The sequence below is a fragment of the Ranitomeya variabilis genome, chromosome 8 (genome assembly GCF_051348905.1).
Source record: "Ranitomeya variabilis isolate aRanVar5 chromosome 8, aRanVar5.hap1, whole genome shotgun sequence".
Classification (NCBI taxonomy): domain Eukaryota; kingdom Metazoa; phylum Chordata; class Amphibia; order Anura; family Dendrobatidae; genus Ranitomeya; species Ranitomeya variabilis.
Window position 1 is genome coordinate 187,808,985 of NC_135239.1, and position 21,468 is coordinate 187,830,452.

The 21,468-nt window shown below is 42.6% G+C and overlaps 1 protein-coding gene across 3 annotated transcripts in view; it reads right to left on the reverse strand.

Moving 5' to 3' along the window:
* Positions 1-21,468, reverse strand: part of ERC2 (ELKS/RAB6-interacting/CAST family member 2) — a 1,115,226-nt gene that overhangs the window by 357,323 nt on the left and 736,435 nt on the right. For all 3 annotated transcript variants that reach the window (XM_077278496.1, XM_077278495.1, XM_077278494.1), the window contains one exon: positions 21,054-21,201. In XM_077278496.1, coding sequence (XP_077134611.1) covers positions 21,054-21,201 — 148 coding nt within the window. The remainder of the gene's footprint in view (positions 1-21,053; positions 21,202-21,468) is intronic.

Genomic DNA, 21,468 nt, shown 5'->3' on the forward strand with positions numbered 1-21,468 from the left:
ATTTGCTTTAGCAAAAAAACATGCTTTAAGAAATTGTACCATATTCCTTAGCACACTTTAGTTCCGATTGATCAAAACAATTCTTGCTTAAATTGGTTTGAAAATTCTAAAAATGTTTGCACAACTTGGAGTTGGGCTAACTTTTTGCCAATGTTGGCATTTTCGTACCAGATTCTGTTTATGGCAGAGGGCGCAGTGCAGTGTGATTCGTGGTCATGATGAGTTGGACTGGAGTACGATTTCTTGTGAGGCTCACATCACTTGCTAGACACTCTTAATTCATTTAGAGGCATGCACCACTTAAAGAATCAGGAGGGTCTGACTCCAAACAGGCCCTTTATCAAGGTTGGTCAGAAAATTGCTGATTTTGGTAAATCAGGGCCAATATTTATAATGGTCTGATTAGAGGCCAAACTACTACATCGCTCTTTGTATGAAAACACCTTTAAAAAGGATGTATCCTGGCATATGCAATAAGGGCAATAAAGGTTTTAATCAATAGGAAAACTGATGGCAACAAAAAGACTAAGTGCAGAAAAATGTCTGCCTCCATGATCACAACATTATGTCACAAATCTACAGTTCTGAGAACCTCTAGCAGCCTTTACGTATATAAAAGTGACCACTATTACTATCTTCTTACTTAAGCATCACTTTTATAAATTTACAATTTGGGTTTAGTTCCCCTTTAAATCCGTTAATTAAAGTGAATAGGAAAAAGACCCCACACGTCTCTAAAGCCAATGCAAAATTATGTATCTGTGACCCACAGTGTGACCCCCCTGGGATTATCTATAGATCAGACACAATACGTATAACAATGTTTTCTTTGTCTGTAAATTCTGAATTATTAATCTGCACAGAGGCTTTCTTAAACGAGACCGTTTCCTACATGTCTCAACATGAACGCTGCAGCACAAATTCCTTCGAATGCTTCATTTTCTGAAGGCGATGCATTAATCATGGACTGTAGCAATTTATTCTGTATATTTTTTCAGGTGCAGCAGACGTATTATTCTGCGCTATTAACACATGAGATGTGATGTGATCGTATCCTCGCATATTCGATGGAGAGGCTTTCGCACTGGTGACAGGGCACTCGTGCGTTTTTTTGCGATCGTGCGGGAGGTAAAAAAAAAAAAAGGTTAAGTGATGTCTCATTAATTGTGTTATTCTATGGAGAAGTGCAAAGAACGACAGGAAAGATTTATATGAATTAGAGAAAAACATTACTGACCACCCGATACTCATAGAGACTGCGAAACGTGAAGATAGCACTCAGCCAAATCAAATATTCCAGTTAAACTCTTGCAGGTGAATTCTGCCATTGAATTTTACAAATCTTTGTATTTCTTTTAAGCGTCTTGTTCGGACGACTTTGTAGATGATGGATGATCTTTATGAAGTCCCAGCTCTACAAACAGATGAACTGGAGACCACCTTACATGTGAACGACAATATATAACAACCCACCGACATTATTGGTGGGAGGTCCTATCCTAGCTTTATTAGCATTGCTACAGCCAAACATGCACATGCTTTTTTCATAGAGAGCTGCACCTTTGCCCACGGGCAATGAAAATCTACAGCTCTGACTGTTGTTGTAGTACTTAAAGGGAATCTGTCAGCAGGTTTTTGCTACTTAATAAGAGAGCAGCATGATGTAGGGACAGAGAGTCTGATTACTTCTTAGGCTGTGTGTTATAGTTTTAATGCAATCAGTGTTTTATCAGCAGGAGATTATCACTAGAGGACTACATCTCACGTGCAGGCAAGTCAAGCTAATTTTTTAACCCCCGCCCCCACCACTGATTGGCAGCTTGCTGTCAATTCGCAGTGTACACAGGAAGTGTGGTGTGGGCAGGGTAACACAAAGCCCAGAAGTCTTAGCTCTGTTACATCTACACAGAAAACAGGTATTCTATATCAATCAATCTAATTTTAGCCCTACATTATACTGCTATCAGATTATCTAGCAAAAAACCTGTTGGCAGATTCCATTTAAAGGGGACCTGTTCCAAGGTTTTTCCCATATAAAGGAGAGCCACCACCTGCAAGTCCCCTGTTACAGCATTCTATTGTAGTATGCTGTATATATGTACCCAATCCACACACCAACAATGTGGTCCGGTCTGATGGGCATTTCTGGTCTTGGTCTTCCGCAAGGAAACGGCTACTAACAATATTCTACACTACTCCAGCTTCCATCCACATCACCTACGCAACAGCATCCCTAAGGGACAGTTCCTGCGGGTCAGGAGGAACTGCAGCACCATGACGAACTTTAAGGAGGAGTCAAAACTACTCACAGACCGATTCCATGAACGGGGATATCCACGCAGGGTGATCTCGAGAGCATTTGAATTTTCACGACAGAGATCGAGAGAGGAGGTCCTGAGAATACAACAGAGAAGCAACAAGAACAAATTAAGCCTGGTGACCAAATTTAACAACCAGTGGAGGGATATCCACCATATCATGGAATCGAACTGGGGAATTTTACTGAGCGACACAAGACTAAAGACGATTATTTCAAGCAAGCCAAGAGTGGTGGCCAGGAGAGCGACAAATTTGAAGGATTGCTTATCAAGGAGCCATTACAGACGGCCGACTTCAAGAACAGCTTCAGGTAAAAAGATCATTGGCTCTTTCCCATGTGGTAGCTGCTCTGTTTGCCCATTTATGTTGGCTGGAGTAGGAACATCCGTTCCATCCCTGCCCTTTCAAGTAAAATCAAAAACGTATTTTAATTGCCGTACACGGAATTTAGTATATGCCCTGATATGTGGTTGCCAAAAAATATATGTGGGGCAAACTACTCAGGAGTTGCGCCGAAGGGTGCAACAACACATCTCAAGTATTACCACAGCCAAAACGGATAGGGAGAAGGGGAAACAAATTACGTCCGTAGCATCCCACTTTCTGGAGGCCCACAATGGGAGTCACAGGACACTTCAGGTAATGGGCCTAGAAGGGGTGACATCTAATATTAGGGGGGGAACACCAACGGATGAACTACTGAGGAGGGAGTCCCGTTTGATATACGAACTCAGAAGCTTGGCACCGGGGGGTTTGAACGAGGAGCTGCTTTACACAGGCTTCTACAAAAAGCTCTAGGCCATTGTTCCTATGTTCTTTTTGGGTTTGCCAGGAATACAACTGTGTATAGCATCACCTACAGGACGCTGGCTTAGCTCGCATTGCCTCCGGGCTGTTTATGATTTTTGTCACCCCATTTGAGCATGCCTTTTCTATTTTAGGTAGCCCGAAGAACTTGGGTTGCTACTCATATGATGTAGCTCTACCGTTATATAGGAAAGACTGGATCCCCCCCAAAAAAAATAAGGACTCTAGCTTCTAATGGAATGGTCGGAAACCGCAGGGGCTTCGTCTCCTGGACAGCAAAAATTCATTTATATAGTCAAATTTCCGTGCGGATATTCTTTCCCAGTATGTGCCCTGAAAATGACTTCTTCTTTCTAAGCACCAATAAGGACACATGGACCATATCATTTGGACAAGGTGTTCTTTAACGATGTGTGGATATGTTTATTATCTTTGTTCTTATGATGATTCCACTCATGATACTTATAATAACATATATTTAATTGTGAAGGTACTTCTATAACATAGCCATGTGTATAGGTGCATAGCATCCCAATAGCAACAGGCTGTCTGTCAGTTTTGGTTAGGCATAATAATTACTGTGCCACTTGTGCAGACTTCTTACCTATCTAATATAGTTTATGGGCCATTGACTAAATCCCTTGGATAGTCCGACAGGATGTGCCCCCAACATGAATGATTACCTGAGTGTGAGGATCTTTGTGGTTGGTGTGTACCCTGGCCAGGGTGAGTGTGAGGAGCGCCTGTTTGTGAAGTTGGTATACTTTTCTGTGTGGTGTGAATCATTCACTGCTGCTCAGCACGACAGCCCAGATTGAACTAAACAGGACACCGTACCTGAGGGCAAAAGTGAAACTTACCAGCTCCATGGGAACTATCATAATGGCAACCCACACATGCGCACTAGGTCTGTGTCAGGAGCTGAGGGAATTTCCTAGCACCTGCGCAGTGTGATCTGGGAGACGCCGAGAGGAGGAACTCACACCACCATTGCTCTGCACACCTGGTAGGAGTTATACTGCTTATTCTTTTTATTTAAACCCAGAAACATACCACTTGGGAGCACACTGACCTTGAAGAAGACGCAGGCAGCGTCGATACGCGTGGGTCTTTGTATCCACACAGCCCCTCTGATCGGATAAACTGCACAGCACAGGGTTGCAGGGCATTTCACCCCGGAAAGCTGGGTAAGAGCCTTTATTGAAGGGTTGAAGTAGGTATAGGGCATTTTTGGTATTTTCATATATCTCTAGTATTTGGGACTTTTGTTCCATTGCCCTCCTTTCTTCCCCTCTATTTCCCTATGAGGGTTTATAGCTAGGAAATTAGGGTTTTTTGGCAGGCTCTTTGATATCAGCCAATCACACTGGTACACAGTGTGATTGTCAATGCAACCTTGTATATGGGTCGATATATGTGATCTGTTTATGTGCACTGATATTATATCAAATATTAGGCTGTGGTGTGTTTTACAATTATTTTGTGACATTTGTCAATTATTGTTATGGACTCAGTACCCCACTACGATGGTGTGGGTTTTTAAATGTTTTTAAATTGTTTTTTGTGGACTGTTTCTAAATAAAGATTGTGTATATTTTTTCTAATTACTGTGTGGTGATCCCAAGTTTGTGCATACACATTTACTTATGTGGTACACTGTTTAGAGTATGCATATGGTGATCCCCTTTAATTAATTTCAAATGGACGGTGCCCGCTCACCCACTTTTTGTTGTTGTATGGTATATGACTAGCTTCTTTTGTTGGTCTTCTTGAGTGGTGGCACGTCCGGGTGCGTTATTTAAATCATGGATTTGTGTGCCAGGGAGGCAGCATGGCGGGACCAGGATATTGATATTTTTGGACAGGCAGAAGGGGGAACAGGAGTGGGTGCTCCAAGAGATGATGGTTTTGATGGTTTGACGGGTGATATCATAGATTTGCATAAAAATCTGACCAAAACGTGGTGGAATATCAAGACCCTGGAGGGCTATAAAAGACAGGGCCTTACCCCTAGGGGCCTGAGAGTTCAGATATTCCCAGCTTGGGAAGTTGACCCCGATTTTAGGGGGGCTTGGGAAAAAGGCTTACACAACTGTTCCTATATACTTATTGATTTACTTGTCAGTCATGATCATAAACTGTTAACAAATTTGAAGGAAGAGATTAGAAGCAAGGAGGGAAAACTTGAAACATTTGATAAAGATAGAGTTAACCCCTTCAAAGAACGCCTGAAAGGGATTATTGAGAAATTTGAGAAGGATGTAATTAGAGGCAAAAAGGACAAATTCCAAAGGGACAAGATGGACTATGCGGAAGGGAGGGCATTTAGGTGGACACACCAGGGGAACAAAAGAATGGCCAATAGGAAACGACAGGCCCAGGTTACACATGTGGATGGTGGAACTCAGGAATTACCGTCAAGTGATTTTTTATCCACCGATACCAGCGACCGCGAAAGCGGCACAGACGCGGGAGAAGGAAACAGGTCGGAAAGGAAAAAGAGGAATGGCAGACACAGAGAGTGGTCCCCGAGCTTCAAGCGGGTTACCCGGTACAACAACCGCAAACGGTAGAGGAGGAAAGTATGACTGTGCACGGTGGGGGTGAGTTAAATATCATTAACCTGTCTTGTTACAATCTCTCTGAAATTGAAAAGAAACTATTATCTAAGGGCCTGTCTTTTTCTCCAACAAATACTCTTGATAAATTTGAGTTAACCAAAGATCTGTACCTATTCTGCAGGCAATTAACTTTTCGGCTGCTATATCAAAATCCTTCAGCATTGGATAATTTAACGGATACAGATAGACAATTACTACGCGATCTCACAGATCTGCTGGAGGAGAATGAGAGTCATCAAGGTAGGCGAAAATTTTCGGGCAGGTTACCTTCCCAGGCCACTCCATCATTTACCCTTTTCCCCGCTATCCAAATTTTTTTTGATAAGACGAGCAGGGACATCCAGGAATTAGGACTGGACAGGTTTGGCCAAAATAATTTGTCTAAGGAGGAAAGAAGAGCACTTAAGGGATTGAGATCCAATGAATGTTTTGAAATCAAAGAGGCGGATAAGGGGGGCAACATAGTGCTGTGGCCCAAGGACATGTATTGTAAAGAAGCCAGAAGGCAATTGGATAACCGACAGCACTATGTTGCCCTGCCCTCGGACCCGACATTGACATTTAAATCAAGTCTGGACAGACTCTTGGATGAGGCCTTTGCTCGTGGTATAATTACTAAAAAGGAGTTGGACTTCCTCACAGTGAAATACCCGGTGGTTCCAACGTTCTATATGTTACCAAAGATACATAAGTCATTGTTGGAACCACCGGGTAGACCCATAGTCTCGGGGATTGGGGGACTCTACGAAAAATCATGTATTTACTTGGATTTTTTCTTGCAGCCCATGGTCCTCAGGCTTGATTCATACATACGGGACTCATCCTTCCTGATTCAGCAGCTGGACCCCCTAAGGCTACCCGAAGATACCATTTTGGCCACACTTGATGTGGAGTCATTGTACACCAGCATTAATCATGATCTAGGTATTGCAGCGGTGGGATACTTTCTGGATAAATGTACAACTGGTAATAGGGGCCATGACTCGTTTATACTGGACCTTTTGAGAACCATCTTAGAAAAAAACTATTTTATCTTTGATAGGGTCCACTATAGGCAAGTATCTGGTACAGCAATGGGGGCTAGGTGCGCGCCCCCATATGCAAATTTGTTTATGGGGTGGTGGGAGGAGACTCAGGTGACCAAGAACCAACAGTTTGAAGAACATGTCTTAAAATGGTACCGTTTTATTGACGATGTGATTGTCTTATGGACAGGTACGGCGGGAGCACTGGAGGACTTTGTTAAGGAACTGAATACCAACTGTTACAATATCCGGTTAACATCATATTATTCCAGTAGCTCTGTTGACTTTTTGGACCTGAGAGTGATGATCAAGGACAATCGGATCATTACTACCCTCTTCCGCAAGGAAACGGCTACTAACAATATTCTACACTACTCCAGCTTCCATCCACATCACCTACGCAACAGCATCCCTAAGGGACAGTTCCTGCGGGTCAGGAGGAACTGCAGCACCATGACGAACTTTAAGGAGGAGTCAAAACTACTCACAGACCGATTCCATGAACGGGGATATCCACGCAGGGTGATCTCGAGAGCATTTGAATTTTCACGACAGAGATCGAGAGAGGAGGTCCTGAGAATACAACAGAGAAGCAACAAGAACAAATTAAGCCTGGTGACCAAATTTAACAACCAGTGGAGGGATATCCACCATATCATGGAATCGAACTGGGGAATTTTACTGAGCGACACAAGACTAAAGACGATTATTTCAAGCAAGCCAAGAGTGGTGGCCAGGAGAACGACAAATTTGAAGGATTGCTTATCAAGGAGCCATTACAGACGGCCGACTTCAAGAACAGCTTCAGGTAAAAAGATCATTGGCTCTTTCCCATGTGGTAGCTGCTCTGTTTGCCCATTTATGTTGGCTGGAGTAGGAACATCCGTTCCATCCCTGCCCTTTCAAGTAAAATCAAAAACGTATTTTAATTGCCGTACACGGAATTTAGTATATGCCCTGATATGTGGTTGCCAAAAAATATATGTGGGGCAAACTACTCAGGAGTTGCGCCGAAGGGTGCAACAACACATCTCAAGTATTACCACAGCCAAAACGGATAGGGAGAAGGGGAAACAAATTACGTCCGTAGCATCCCACTTTCTGGAGGCCCACAATGGGAGTCACAGGACACTTCAGGTAATGGGCCTAGAAGGGGTGACATCTAATATTAGGGGGGGAACACCAACGGATGAACTACTGAGGAGGGAGTCCCGTTTGATATACGAACTCAGAAGCTTGGCACCGGGGGGTTTGAACGAGGAGCTGCTTTACACAGGCTTCTACAAAAAGCTCTAGGCCATTGTTCCTATGTTCTTTTTGGGTTTGCCAGGAATACAACTGTGTATAGCATCACCTACAGGACGCTGGCTTAGCTCGCATTGCCTCCGGGCTGTTTATGATTTTTGTCACCCCATTTGAGCATGCCTTTTCTATTTTAGGTAGCCCGAAGAACTTGGGTTGCTACTCATATGATGTAGCTCTACCGTTATATAGGAAAGACTGGATCCCCCCCCAAAAAAATAAGGACTCTAGCTTCTAATGGAATGGTCGGAAACCGCAGGGGCTTCATCTCCTGGACAGCAAAAATTCATTTATATAGTCAAATTTCCGTGCGGATATTCTTTCCCAGTATGTGCCCTGAAAATGACTTCTTCTTTCTAAGCACCAATAAGGACACATGGACCATATCATTTGGACAAGGTGTTCTTTAACGATGTGTGGATATGTTTATTATCTTTGTTCTTATGATGATTCCACTCATGATACTTATAATAACATATATTTAATTGTGAAGGTACTTCTATAACATAGCCATGTGTATAGGTGCATAGCATCCCAATAGCAACAGGCTGTCTGTCAGTTTTGGTTAGGCATAATAATTACTGTGCCACTTGTGCAGACTTCTTACCTATCTAATATAGTTTATGGGCCATTGACTAAATCCCTTGGATAGTCCGACAGGATGTGCCCCCAACATGAATGATTACCTGAGTGTGAGGATCTTTGTGGTTGGTGTGTACCCTGGCCAGGGTGAGTGTGAGGAGCGCCTGTTTGTGAAGTTGGTATACTTTTCTGTGTGGTGTGAATCATTCACTGCTGCTCAGCACGACAGCCCAGATTGAACTAAACAGGACACCGTACCTGAGGGCAAAAGTGAAACTTACCAGCTCCATGGGAACTATCATAATGGCAACCCACACATGCGCACTAGGTCTGTGTCAGGAGCTGAGGGAATTTCCTAGCACCTGCGCAGTGTGATCTGGGAGACGCCGAGAGGAGGAACTCACACCACCATTGCTCTGCACACCTGGTAGGAGTTATACTGCTTATTCTTTTTATTTAAACCCAGAAACATACCACTTGGGAGCACACTGACCTTGAAGAAGACGCAGGCAGCGTCGATACGCGTGGGTCTTTGTATCCACACAGCCCCTCTGATCGGATAAACTGCACAGCACAGGGTTGCAGGGCATTTCACCCCGGAAAGCTGGGTAAGAGCCTTTATTGAAGGGTTGAAGTAGGTATAGGGCATTTTTGGTATTTTCATATATCTCTAGTATTTGGGACTTTTGTTCCATTGCCCTCCTTTCTTCCCCTCTATTTCCCTATGAGGGTTTATAGCTAGGAAATTAGGGTTTTTTGGCAGGCTCTTTGATATCAGCCAATCACACTGGTACACAGTGTGATTGTCAATGCAACCTTGTATATGGGTCGATATATGTGATCTGTTTATGTGCACTGATATTATATCAAATATTAGGCTGTGGTGTGTTTTACAATTATTTTGTGACATTTGTCAATTATTGTTATGGACTCAGTACCCCACTACGATGGTGTGGGTTTTTAAATGTTTTTAAATTGTTTTTTGTGGACTGTTTCTAAATAAAGATTGTGTATATTTTTTCTAATTACTGTGTGGTGATCCCAAGTTTGTGCATACACATTTACTTATGTGGTACACTGTTTAGAGTATGCATATGGTGATCCCCTTTAATTAATTTCAAATGGACGGTGCCCGCTCACCCACTTTTTGTTGTTGTATGGTATATGACTAGCTTCTTTTGTTGGTCTTCTTGAGTGGTGGCACGTCCGGGTGCGTTATTTAAATCATGGATTTGTGTGCCAGGGAGGCAGCATGGCGGGACCAGGATATTGATATTTTTGGACAGGCAGAAGGGGGAACAGGAGTGGGTGCTCCAAGAGATGATGGTTTTGATGGTTTGACGGGTGATATCATAGATTTGCATAAAAATCTGACCAAAACGTGGTGGAATATCAAGACCCTGGAGGGCTATAAAAGACAGGGCCTTACCCCTAGGGGCCTGAGAGTTCAGATATTCCCGGCTTGGGAAGTTGACCCCGATTTTAGGGGGGCTTGGGAAAAAGGCTTACACAACTGTTCCTATATACTTATTGATTTACTTGTCAGTCATGATCATAAACTGTTAACAAATTTGAAGGAAGAGATTAGAAGCAAGGAGGGAAAACTTGAAACATTTGATAAAGATAGAGTTAACCCCTTCAAAGAACGCCTGAAAGGGATTATTGAGAAATTTGAGAAGGATGTAATTAGAGGCAAAAAGGACAAATTCCAAAGGGACAAGATGGACTATGCGGAAGGGAGGGCATTTAGGTGGACACACCAGGGGAACAAAAGAATGGCCAATAGGAAACGACAGGCCCAGGTTACACATGTGGATGGTGGAACTCAGGAATTACCGTCAAGTGATTTTTTATCCACCGATACCAGCGACCGCGAAAGCGGCACAGACGCGGGAGAAGGAAACAGGTCGGAAAGGAAAAAGAGGAATGGCAGACACAGAGAGTGGTCCCCGAGCTTCAAGCGGGTTACCCGGTACAACAACCGCAAACGGTAGAGGAGGAAAGTATGACTGTGCACGGTGGGGGTGAGTTAAATATCATTAACCTGTCTTGTTACAATCTCTCTGAAATTGAAAAGAAACTATTATCTAAGGGCCTGTCTTTTTCTCCAACAAATACTCTTGATAAATTTGAGTTAACCAAAGATCTGTACCTATTCTGCAGGCAATTAACTTTTCGGCTGCTATATCAAAATCCTTCAGCATTGGATAATTTAACGGATACAGATAGACAATTACTACGCGATCTCACAGATCTGCTGGAGGAGAATGAGAGTCATCAAGGTAGGCGAAAATTTTCGGGCAGGTTACCTTCCCAGGCCACTCCATCATTTACCCTTTTCCCCGCTATCCAAATTTTTTTTGATAAGACGAGCAGGGACATCCAGGAATTAGGACTGGACAGGTTTGGCCAAAATAATTTGTCTAAGGAGGAAAGAAGAGCACTTAAGGGATTGAGATCCAATGAATGTTTTGAAATCAAAGAGGCGGATAAGGGGGGCAACATAGTGCTGTGGCCCAAGGACATGTATTGTAAAGAAGCCAGAAGGCAATTGGATAACCGACAGCACTATGTTGCCCTGCCCTCGGACCCGACATTGACATTTAAATCAAGTCTGGACAGACTCTTGGATGAGGCCTTTGCTCGTGGTATAATTACTAAAAAGGAGTTGGACTTCCTCACAGTGAAATACCCGGTGGTTCCAACGTTCTATATGTTACCAAAGATACATAAGTCATTGTTGGAACCACCGGGTAGACCCATAGTCTCGGGGATTGGGGGACTCTACGAAAAATCATGTATTTACTTGGATTTTTTCTTGCAGCCCATGGTCCTCAGGCTTGATTCATACATACGGGACTCATCCTTCCTGATTCAGCAGCTGGACCCCCTAAGGCTACCCGAAGATACCATTTTGGCCACACTTGATGTGGAGTCATTGTACACCAGCATTAATCATGATCTAGGTATTGCAGCGGTGGGATACTTTCTGGATAAATGTACAACTGGTAATAGGGGCCATGACTCGTTTATACTGGACCTTTTGAGAACCATCTTAGAAAAAAACTATTTTATCTTTGATAGGGTCCACTATAGGCAAGTATCTGGTACAGCAATGGGGGCTAGGTGCGCGCCCCCATATGCAAATTTGTTTATGGGGTGGTGGGAGGAGACTCAGGTGACCAAGAACCAACAGTTTGAAGAACATGTCTTAAAATGGTACCGTTTTATTGACGATGTGATTGTCTTATGGACAGGTACGGCGGGAGCACTGGAGGACTTTGTTAAGGAACTGAATACCAACTGTTACAATATCCGGTTAACATCATATTATTCCAGTAGCTCTGTTGACTTTTTGGACCTGAGAGTGATGATCAAGGACAATCGGATCATTACTACCCTCTTCCGCAAGGAAACGGCTACTAACAATATTCTACACTACTCCAGCTTCCATCCACATCACCTACGCAACAGCATCCCTAAGGGACAGTTCCTGCGGGTCAGGAGGAACTGCAGCACCATGACGAACTTTAAGGAGGAGTCAAAACTACTCACAGACCGATTCCATGAACGGGGATATCCACGCAGGGTGATCTCGAGAGCATTTGAATTTTCACGACAGAGATCGAGAGAGGAGGTCCTGAGAATACAACAGAGAAGCAACAAGAACAAATTAAGCCTGGTGACCAAATTTAACAACCAGTGGAGGGATATCCACCATATCATGGAATCGAACTGGGGAATTTTACTGAGCGACACAAGACTAAAGACGATTATTTCAAGCAAGCCAAGAGTGGTGGCCAGGAGAGCGACAAATTTGAAGGATTGCTTATCAAGGAGCCATTACAGACGGCCGACTTCAAGAACAGCTTCAGGTAAAAAGATCATTGGCTCTTTCCCATGTGGTAGCTGCTCTGTTTGCCCATTTATGTTGGCTGGAGTAGGAACATCCGTTCCATCCCTGCCCTTTCAAGTAAAATCAAAAACGTATTTTAATTGCCGTACACGGAATTTAGTATATGCCCTGATATGTGGTTGCCAAAAAATATATGTGGGGCAAACTACTCAGGAGTTGCGCCGAAGGGTGCAACAACACATCTCAAGTATTACCACAGCCAAAACGGATAGGGAGAAGGGGAAACAAATTACGTCCGTAGCATCCCACTTTCTGGAGGCCCACAATGGGAGTCACAGGACACTTCAGGTAATGGGCCTAGAAGGGGTGACATCTAATATTAGGGGGGGAACACCAACGGATGAACTACTGAGGAGGGAGTCCCGTTTGATATACGAACTCAGAAGCTTGGCACCGGGGGGTTTGAACGAGGAGCTGCTTTACACAGGCTTCTACAAAAAGCTCTAGGCCATTGTTCCTATGTTCTTTTTGGGTTTGCCAGGAATACAACTGTGTATAGCATCACCTACAGGACGCTGGCTTAGCTCGCATTGCCTCCGGGCTGTTTATGATTTTTGTCACCCCATTTGAGCATGCCTTTTCTATTTTAGGTAGCCCGAAGAACTTGGGTTGCTACTCATATGATGTAGCTCTACCGTTATATAGGAAAGACTGGATCCCCCCCCCAAAAAATAAGGACTCTAGCTTCTAATGGAATGGTCGGAAACCGCAGGGGCTTCATCTCCTGGACAGCAAAAATTCATTTATATAGTCAAATTTCCGTGCGGATATTCTTTCCCAGTATGTGCCCTGAAAATGACTTCTTCTTTCTAAGCACCAATAAGGACACATGGACCATATCATTTGGACAAGGTGTTCTTTAACGATGTGTGGATATGTTTATTATCTTTGTTCTTATGATGATTCCACTCATGATACTTATAATAACATATATTTAATTGTGAAGGTACTTCTATAACATAGCCATGTGTATAGGTGCATAGCATCCCAATAGCAACAGGCTGTCTGTCAGTTTTGGTTAGGCATAATAATTACTGTGCCACTTGTGCAGACTTCTTACCTATCTAATATAGTTTATGGGCCATTGACTAAATCCCTTGGATAGTCCGACAGGATGTGCCCCCAACATGAATGATTACCTGAGTGTGAGGATCTTTGTGGTTGGTGTGTACCCTGGCCAGGGTGAGTGTGAGGAGCGCCTGTTTGTGAAGTTGGTATACTTTTCTGTGTGGTGTGAATCATTCACTGCTGCTCAGCACGACAGCCCAGATTGAACTAAACAGGACACCGTACCTGAGGGCAAAAGTGAAACTTACCAGCTCCATGGGAACTATCATAATGGCAACCCACACATGCGCACTAGGTCTGTGTCAGGAGCTGAGGGAATTTCCTAGCACCTGCGCAGTGTGATCTGGGAGACGCCGAGAGGAGGAACTCACACCACCATTGCTCTGCACACCTGGTAGGAGTTATACTGCTTATTCTTTTTATTTAAACCCAGAAACATACCACTTGGGAGCACACTGACCTTGAGGAAGACGCAGGCAGCGTCGATACACGTGGGTCTTTGTATCCACACAGCCCCTCTGATCGGATAAACTGCACAGCACAGGGTTGCAGGGCATTTCACCCCGGAAAGCTGGGTAAGAGCCTTTATTGAAGGGTTGAAGTAGGTATAGGGCATTTTTGGTATTTTCATATATCTCTAGTATTTGGGACTTTTGTTCCATTGCCCTCCTTTCTTCCCCTCTATTTCCCTATGAGGGTTTATAGCTAGGAAATTAGGGTTTTTTGGCAGGCTCTTTGATATCAGCCAATCACACTGGTACACAGTGTGATTGTCAATGCAACCTTGTATATGGGTCGATATATGTGATCTGTTTATGTGCACTGATATTATATCAAATATTAGGCTGTGGTGTGTTTTACAATTATTTTGTGACATTTGTCAATTATTGTTATGGACTCAGTACCCCACTACGATGGTGTGGGTTTTTAAATGTTTTTAAATTGTTTTTTGTGGACTGTTTCTAAATAAAGATTGTGTATATTTTTTCTAATTACTGTGTGGTGATCCCAAGTTTGTGCATACACATTTACTTATGTGGTACATTAACACATGAGATGTGATCGTATCCTCGCATATTCGATGGAGAGGCTTTCGCACTGGCGACAGGGCACTCGTGCGTTTTTTTGCGATCGTGCGGGAGGTAAAAAAAAAAAAAGGTTAAGTGATGTCTCATTAATTGTGTTATTCTATGGAGAAGTGCAAAGAACGACAGGAAAGATTTATATGAATTAGAGAAAAACATTACTGACCACCCGATACTCATAGAGACTGGGAAACGTGAAGATAGCACTCAGCCAAATCAAATATTCCAGTTAAACTCTTGCAGGTGAATTCTGCCATTGAATTTTACAAATCTGTGTATTTCCTTTAAGCGTCTTATTCGGACGACTTTGTAGATGATGGATGATCTTTATGAAGTCCCAGCTCTACAAACAGATGAACTGGAGACCACCTTACATGTGAACGACAATATATAACAACCCACCGACATTATTGGTGGGAAGTCCTATCCTAGCTGTATTAGCATTGCTACAGCTCTGACTGTTGTTGTAGTACTTAAAGGGAATCTGTCAGCAGGTTTTTGCTACTTAATAAGAGAGCAGCATGATGTAGGGACAGAGAGTCTGATTACTTCTTAGGCTGTGTGTTATAGTTTTAATGCAATCAGTGTTTTATCAGCAGGAGATTATCACTAGAGGACTACATCTCACGTGCAGGCAAGTCAGGCTAATTTTTGTAACCCCGCCCCCACCACTGATTGGCAGCTTGCTGTCAATTCGCAGTGTACACAGGAAGTGTGGTGTGGGCGGGGTAACACAAAGCCCAGAAGTCTTAGCTCTGTTACATCTACACAGAAAACAGGTATTCTATATCAATCAATCTAATTTTAGCCCTACATTATACTGCTATCAGATTATCTAGCAAAAAACCTGTTGGCAGATTCCATTTAAAGGGGACCTGTTCCAAGGTTTTTCCCATATAAAGGAGAGCCACCACCTGCAAGTCCCCTGTTACAGCATTCTATTGTAGTATGCTGTATATATGTACCCAATCCACACACCAACAATGTGGTCCGGTCTGATGGGCATTTCTGGTCTTGGTCCGGCACCTCCTCTCTTTTTGCAATCGCCGTCCTCCTTCTTGCTGCTTAAAAAAAATAAAAATAAAATAAAGATGATGATTGCTGCTCGTGGATGATGCATCCTACGTCACTACACAGTGTCCTCAGCATCGCGCTCCTATGCAGGCATACTTCTCTCTGTCCTACCGACGGAAGAGCAAAGTATTGTAGAGCGTATGCATCAGCGCTCTTTCACCTTTCCCCACACATACGCATTACAATACTTTGCTCAAAGGGCATAGAGAAGTGCGCCTAGACAGGAGCACGATGCCAAGGATACTGTGTGGTGACAGAGTACGTGCCATCCCCATGAAGCAAGAAGGAGGATGGCGATCGCAAGAAGAGAGGATGCGCTAGACCAAAACCAGGGCTATGTCAATAACGTTTATTCTAGAGAAACTGAAGCTGGTTTATATTCTAGGACACCATTCAATCCATGTGCTAGGAGGCTTAGGTTAGGGTTGCTTCAGTATCTGCTGTGAATGGATGATGAATATGCCTAGCAGGATCTATGTTCAAACACGACCTTTAGACAAAGTTGTAACAAGTAATGCAGTACAAATTTTAATATCACATGCACTTTCCTAACACCATGCCTTTAGGGTTAGTGGGTTGACTAGTGTTCTTCCTGTCCTTCCGGTGCAGGGCTTATCACCAAGGTCACACAGGGACTAGGTATCCTGCTCGGCGATAGGTGCGGAACCTATATAGGGATGGTAGGACAGACAGGATTTCGGCAGGCGTAATCCAGCCAACTCATCAATTTAATTGGCTGGCTGTAAGTAGGCGTGGTTGCGGCCATGGGTGGGAGGAGTCTTGGCCGCATTAACGTCATCTTAAATATGTGTTCATCCATGGTTAATTCATGTTTAATGGGGATCCATGTAGAATCCCCCAGAAATCGGGCTCTTTTTAGTGAGTGGCGCCAAGTGATCCAGATCACCAAAAACAAGCGGACTGCCCATCTCTAAATGATCGCTCACTCTCCTCATCAGCAGTCGCTACTTGCACAGTGTCCTAATAGGTGTAGCAGATTGGAGATAGAGGAAGGAGGGCGGGGAGGGGTTTTGGTGGGGTTTTGAGTGAGTGTGGTAGGTGCTGGCTTTCAGACCATTGCAATGCATGATGAAACTTGTAGTAATACAACACAGGAAGCAAGGAGAGGGGAAGTTGTGGATTAACCCCATCAGAGATGCAGCCAGCCAGGAGAACGTGCCGCCACAGCATGATAAAAGGTAATATTGCTAAAATAACATAATGGATGTATTGAGAGACACACAATAACAAGGTTTATGAAGAAGAAAAAAACAGTTATGGTGCCGGACAGACTCTTTAATTCTCCAGCACAAGACATTTTGGACAATTGTAGCCTCCAGCTTTGTGTGGAAGACCCTTTTCTGTTCCCCATGACTGCACCCAGTGCACAAGGTCCATAAAGACATGGTTGGGGGCATTTGGTGTGGAAGAACATGACCGATCGCATGAGTCCTAACCTGCCCTCTCGCGAACACCAGGGTCTGACCTCACAATGCTCTTCTGGATGAATGAGAAAGAACCCCCACAGATACCTCCAAAATCTTGTCTACCGTACCTTAATGAATACGGGCACCAACATCATTCAATTACAAGTTCTACATAACACGTCAGATCACAAAACGTCACATCAACTAAAACAACAAGTCTAGAAATTCTAACAAGAGACAAATGCAAAAGCAGCTGCCATAGCAAACGCCATCCCGGATCCTCACTGACGATAGTGATATGTTGGTGATGTAGATGGTAAATCCTGCAAATCGGAATTGTGGAATTTTCTTAGGAAAACTTTCTAAGCAGAGCCATCTTCTGGTGGATTTATATAACTGCAGGAAGATTCGGGAGACATATGGCCAGGCAATCTCACATATGCAGGGCAGCTGAAGGGGTCTCGCATTAATTAGCATTAATAAAGCCATGGAAAACATATTGAGTGCACTAGTTCTAGAGGATGAGGAGGCACTATGGAGTGAGGGGGACGCCAAATTGGGGTGCACGCTGCTCTCCAAAACATCTTGAAGTCCTAGCATGCAATCCAAATAGTAGCTGCTGGGAAATGCTGGGACTTCTAGTGAGCAGCACAATGCTTTCTAGGCTCTAGATGCTTTCTACAGCTGACTGACCTGAGGCGATGCGACTGTGTCTGCATCATGGCTGTGAACCAGGTACTTGGCGGTTATGGCTGTGATGAAGTCAGCATCACATATGTTGGGAAGGTCCAAGCTTTGTTGTTCTTTCCTATCTATATAGACCTGTAAAGAAAGCTGCAACAGTTAGGCGTGAATTCCCAGTCTTTTAACTCTGGTGGGAACATCTGCTCTCTGCACCAAGTGCTGGGAAACCAGTGAACATTTCCCCTCCCAGTGTGCAGGACATTTGTACTGGTCTGACGTCATCCAGTCTCTTGGCCCATGGCTATGTGACCCTCACTTCTAATCATTTCATCTCATCTAGCAGCGATTTGTACAAAAACCTGTAAACGTTATCTCCACCTTAAAGAAGGCATCAAATGTCACATCCGACAGGGTTTGTTTTGTAATTTGGTAGCGGAACTTTCATTGGTACGAAAAAATATGACACAGACACAAAGTTCTAACCCTGATCACTGACGTATGTATATATACTGTATGCTCAACTATTGTACAGTGATGGAGAGAGATAGCTAGGTAGTTAATAGACATGAGAAAAGAAGGAAGGAAGGAAGGAAGGAAGGAAGGAAGGAAGGAAGGAAGGAAGGAAGGAAAGAAGGAAAGAAAGAAAGAAAGAGAAAGAAAGAAAGAAAGAAAGAAAGAAAGAAAGAAAGAAAGAAAAGGAAAGAAAGAAGGAAAAAAGGGGGAAAGAAAGAAAGAAAGAAAGAAAGAGAGAAAGAAAGAAAGAAAGAAAGAGAAGGAAAGAAAAAAGGAAAAAAGGGGGAAAGAAAGAAACAGAAAAAAGGAGAAATAAAGAGAGAGTAAATAGAGAAAAGGATAAATAAAGAGAAAATGAAAGAGAAAGAAATAAAGAAGGAAAAAAGAAAGAAAGAAAGAAAGAAAGAAAGAAAGAAAGAGAAAAAGAAAGAAAGAAAAAGAAACACAAAGAAAATAAGAAAGAGAATGATAAAAGGGAGAAAGAATAAAAGAAAGAAAGACAGAGAGAGAAAGAGAAAAAGAATGAAAGAAAATAAGAAAGAGGAGGATAACAGGGTGAAAAAAGAGTACAAGAAAGAGAAACAAGGCAAGAAGGATAGACAGAAAAAGGTGAAGAAAAAAAGATCAATAAATAGATAGCCGATAGATAGATAATAGATGATAGATAGATAACAGATAAATAGATAGATGATAGATAGATAATATATAGAGAATAGATGGATGGATAGATAGATATATAGATAGATGATAGATAGATGATAGATCGATAATAGATAATAAATAATAAATAGATAATAGATGGATAGATAATAGATAATAAATATATAGATAGATAATAGATAGATAATAGATAAATAGATAGATGATAGATAGATAATAGATAATAGATAAATATATAATTGATAAATAGATAATAGATAGATGATAGATAGATAAATAGATAGATTGATAGATGATAGATAGATGATAGATTATATAGATAGATAGATAATAGATAGATAATAGATAGATAGATAATAAATAGATATACAGATAGATAATAGATATAGATAATATATAGATGACAGATAATAGATAGATATATAGATAGGTAATAGATAGATAATCGATGATAGATAATAGAGAGATAATAGATTCCTAGGCATTCGGAGTAGTTGGGTATGGCAAAGCTTTTCGGGTAGAACGCCTATGTATGAATGTGGTGGGATATAATCGGTAGAATATGGGCACAGCAGGCTCCTATCGGTGCTATATTATATCCCTATAACACAGATCTGTCATTTGTACGAGTCCTTTAAAATGTAAACAGAAATATTTTCCCCAATTTACGAGGAGTATTTGTCCCAGTAATGTAACAGAATTACAGATATCACACAGACGCGCGTCCTGCCGTTCTGTACTGATGGGCATTCATTTCCACATGTCGCTCTTTTCGTGTCAGGAATCTACTCTGAAAGGAATTTTCCTAATATTCAGGAAAACATGACGAGAAGCTGGACCCGAGTATAAAAAATCTAAACGTCTCTGAATGGCTACTCCAGCTTAGTTTAAATTGTGCTTCAAAATACAGTCCCACAAAGGGTTAACCCCGGTGAGGATGAATTACTTATGGTGAAGTAATGGAAAGTTCTTAATGGGCTCTTGCAGCGATATAATTACATGGCTGATGCAAACTGCCTGCACAACTTCTACAGTGTCTGAATATACACTAGTATATAGTCACAGGCGGGTCACGCGGCTGCCGTAGATGTTTACACTCAATCACCCCGGTAAGTTGTCCACGTTGGGTCCATGGATCTTCTATGCATGGTGCATATTGATAGAACAAATACATTATAAACATAAAATATCTTGAGCATTCCGATAAGTCAACTGGTCTCTGCAATAAAGGTTTTTGGAAATTTGCTACTCTAGTGCTCGATCTGAACTTAAAGAGAATCTGTCAGCAGGTTTTTGGAACCTCATCTGAGAGCAGCGTAATGTAAGCACAGAGAAGCTGAATCCAATGATGTATCTTTTAGATTACTGGGTGCAACAGTTCTAACACAATCAGAGCTCTTAGATTTAGTAATACAGCAGAGCTGAGAAAGCTAGCCCCGCCCACACCAGGCTCTGTGGAGCTGAGAAAGCTAGCCCCGCCCACACCAGGCTCTGTGGAGCTGAGAAAGCTAGCCCCACCCATATCAGGCTCTGTGGAGCTGAGGAAGCTAGCCCCGCCCACACCAGGCTCTGTACATAGAATATCCATAGACAGTGAGCTGCCTATCACAGGAGGGGGCGTGACAGACCAGCTGGTGATAGAAATGATAAGCTCTGAAAGTTCTAAAACAATCATTGATTGGAGAAAGGATCCTACCTTGTCCTAAGTATACTCCTTTTTTTTGGTGTCCACGTTTTGAGTATTATGGTGACCCTACACCTAAGATAGTTGTTGGCCAATCACTCAAAAAAAAACATACCTGCCTCAACTGAGCATGCATGTGTTTTCAATAGCAAGAGAGCAATAAGCCACTGTAGCACTAATGCCATTAATGTCCAATATTGGAATACCCCTCTAAGTACGAATCGTTTGACATACTTGACTCCAGTGGTGAGACATAGTCATCTTCCATACTTGTACTAGTAACTACCTGCTGTTTTAGCTGGTGGACCAGCCTGTCCTTCTCTCTCTTGAGAGCAATCACTTCATCTTGTGTTTTCTTCTTTTTTGAGGCAGATAGTTCCAGCAAGGCGATGTTGGCATCTTTTTCACTGATTGCAGCCAGTAGAGCCTGCTGCCTGTAAGCAGAAAACCCAATGATTAGATCCTGCCCTTCCAATATTGTTCATAGGGTCAGCATATTTAGCAAAGAATTATTAACAAAGCTGAATAAATATCTAATTTTGCTTTGAATCCACCTAGAACAGTGATCTGAGAAAGGATCCTACCTATGTGTTCTCTTTTAGCTGCTTTCCTGTTTTGAGTATTATGGTGACCATTCACTTAAACGGAGGCTATACTCAGAAAATGACCTTCTGTTTATAGCCACATTTTTAATTATGTGG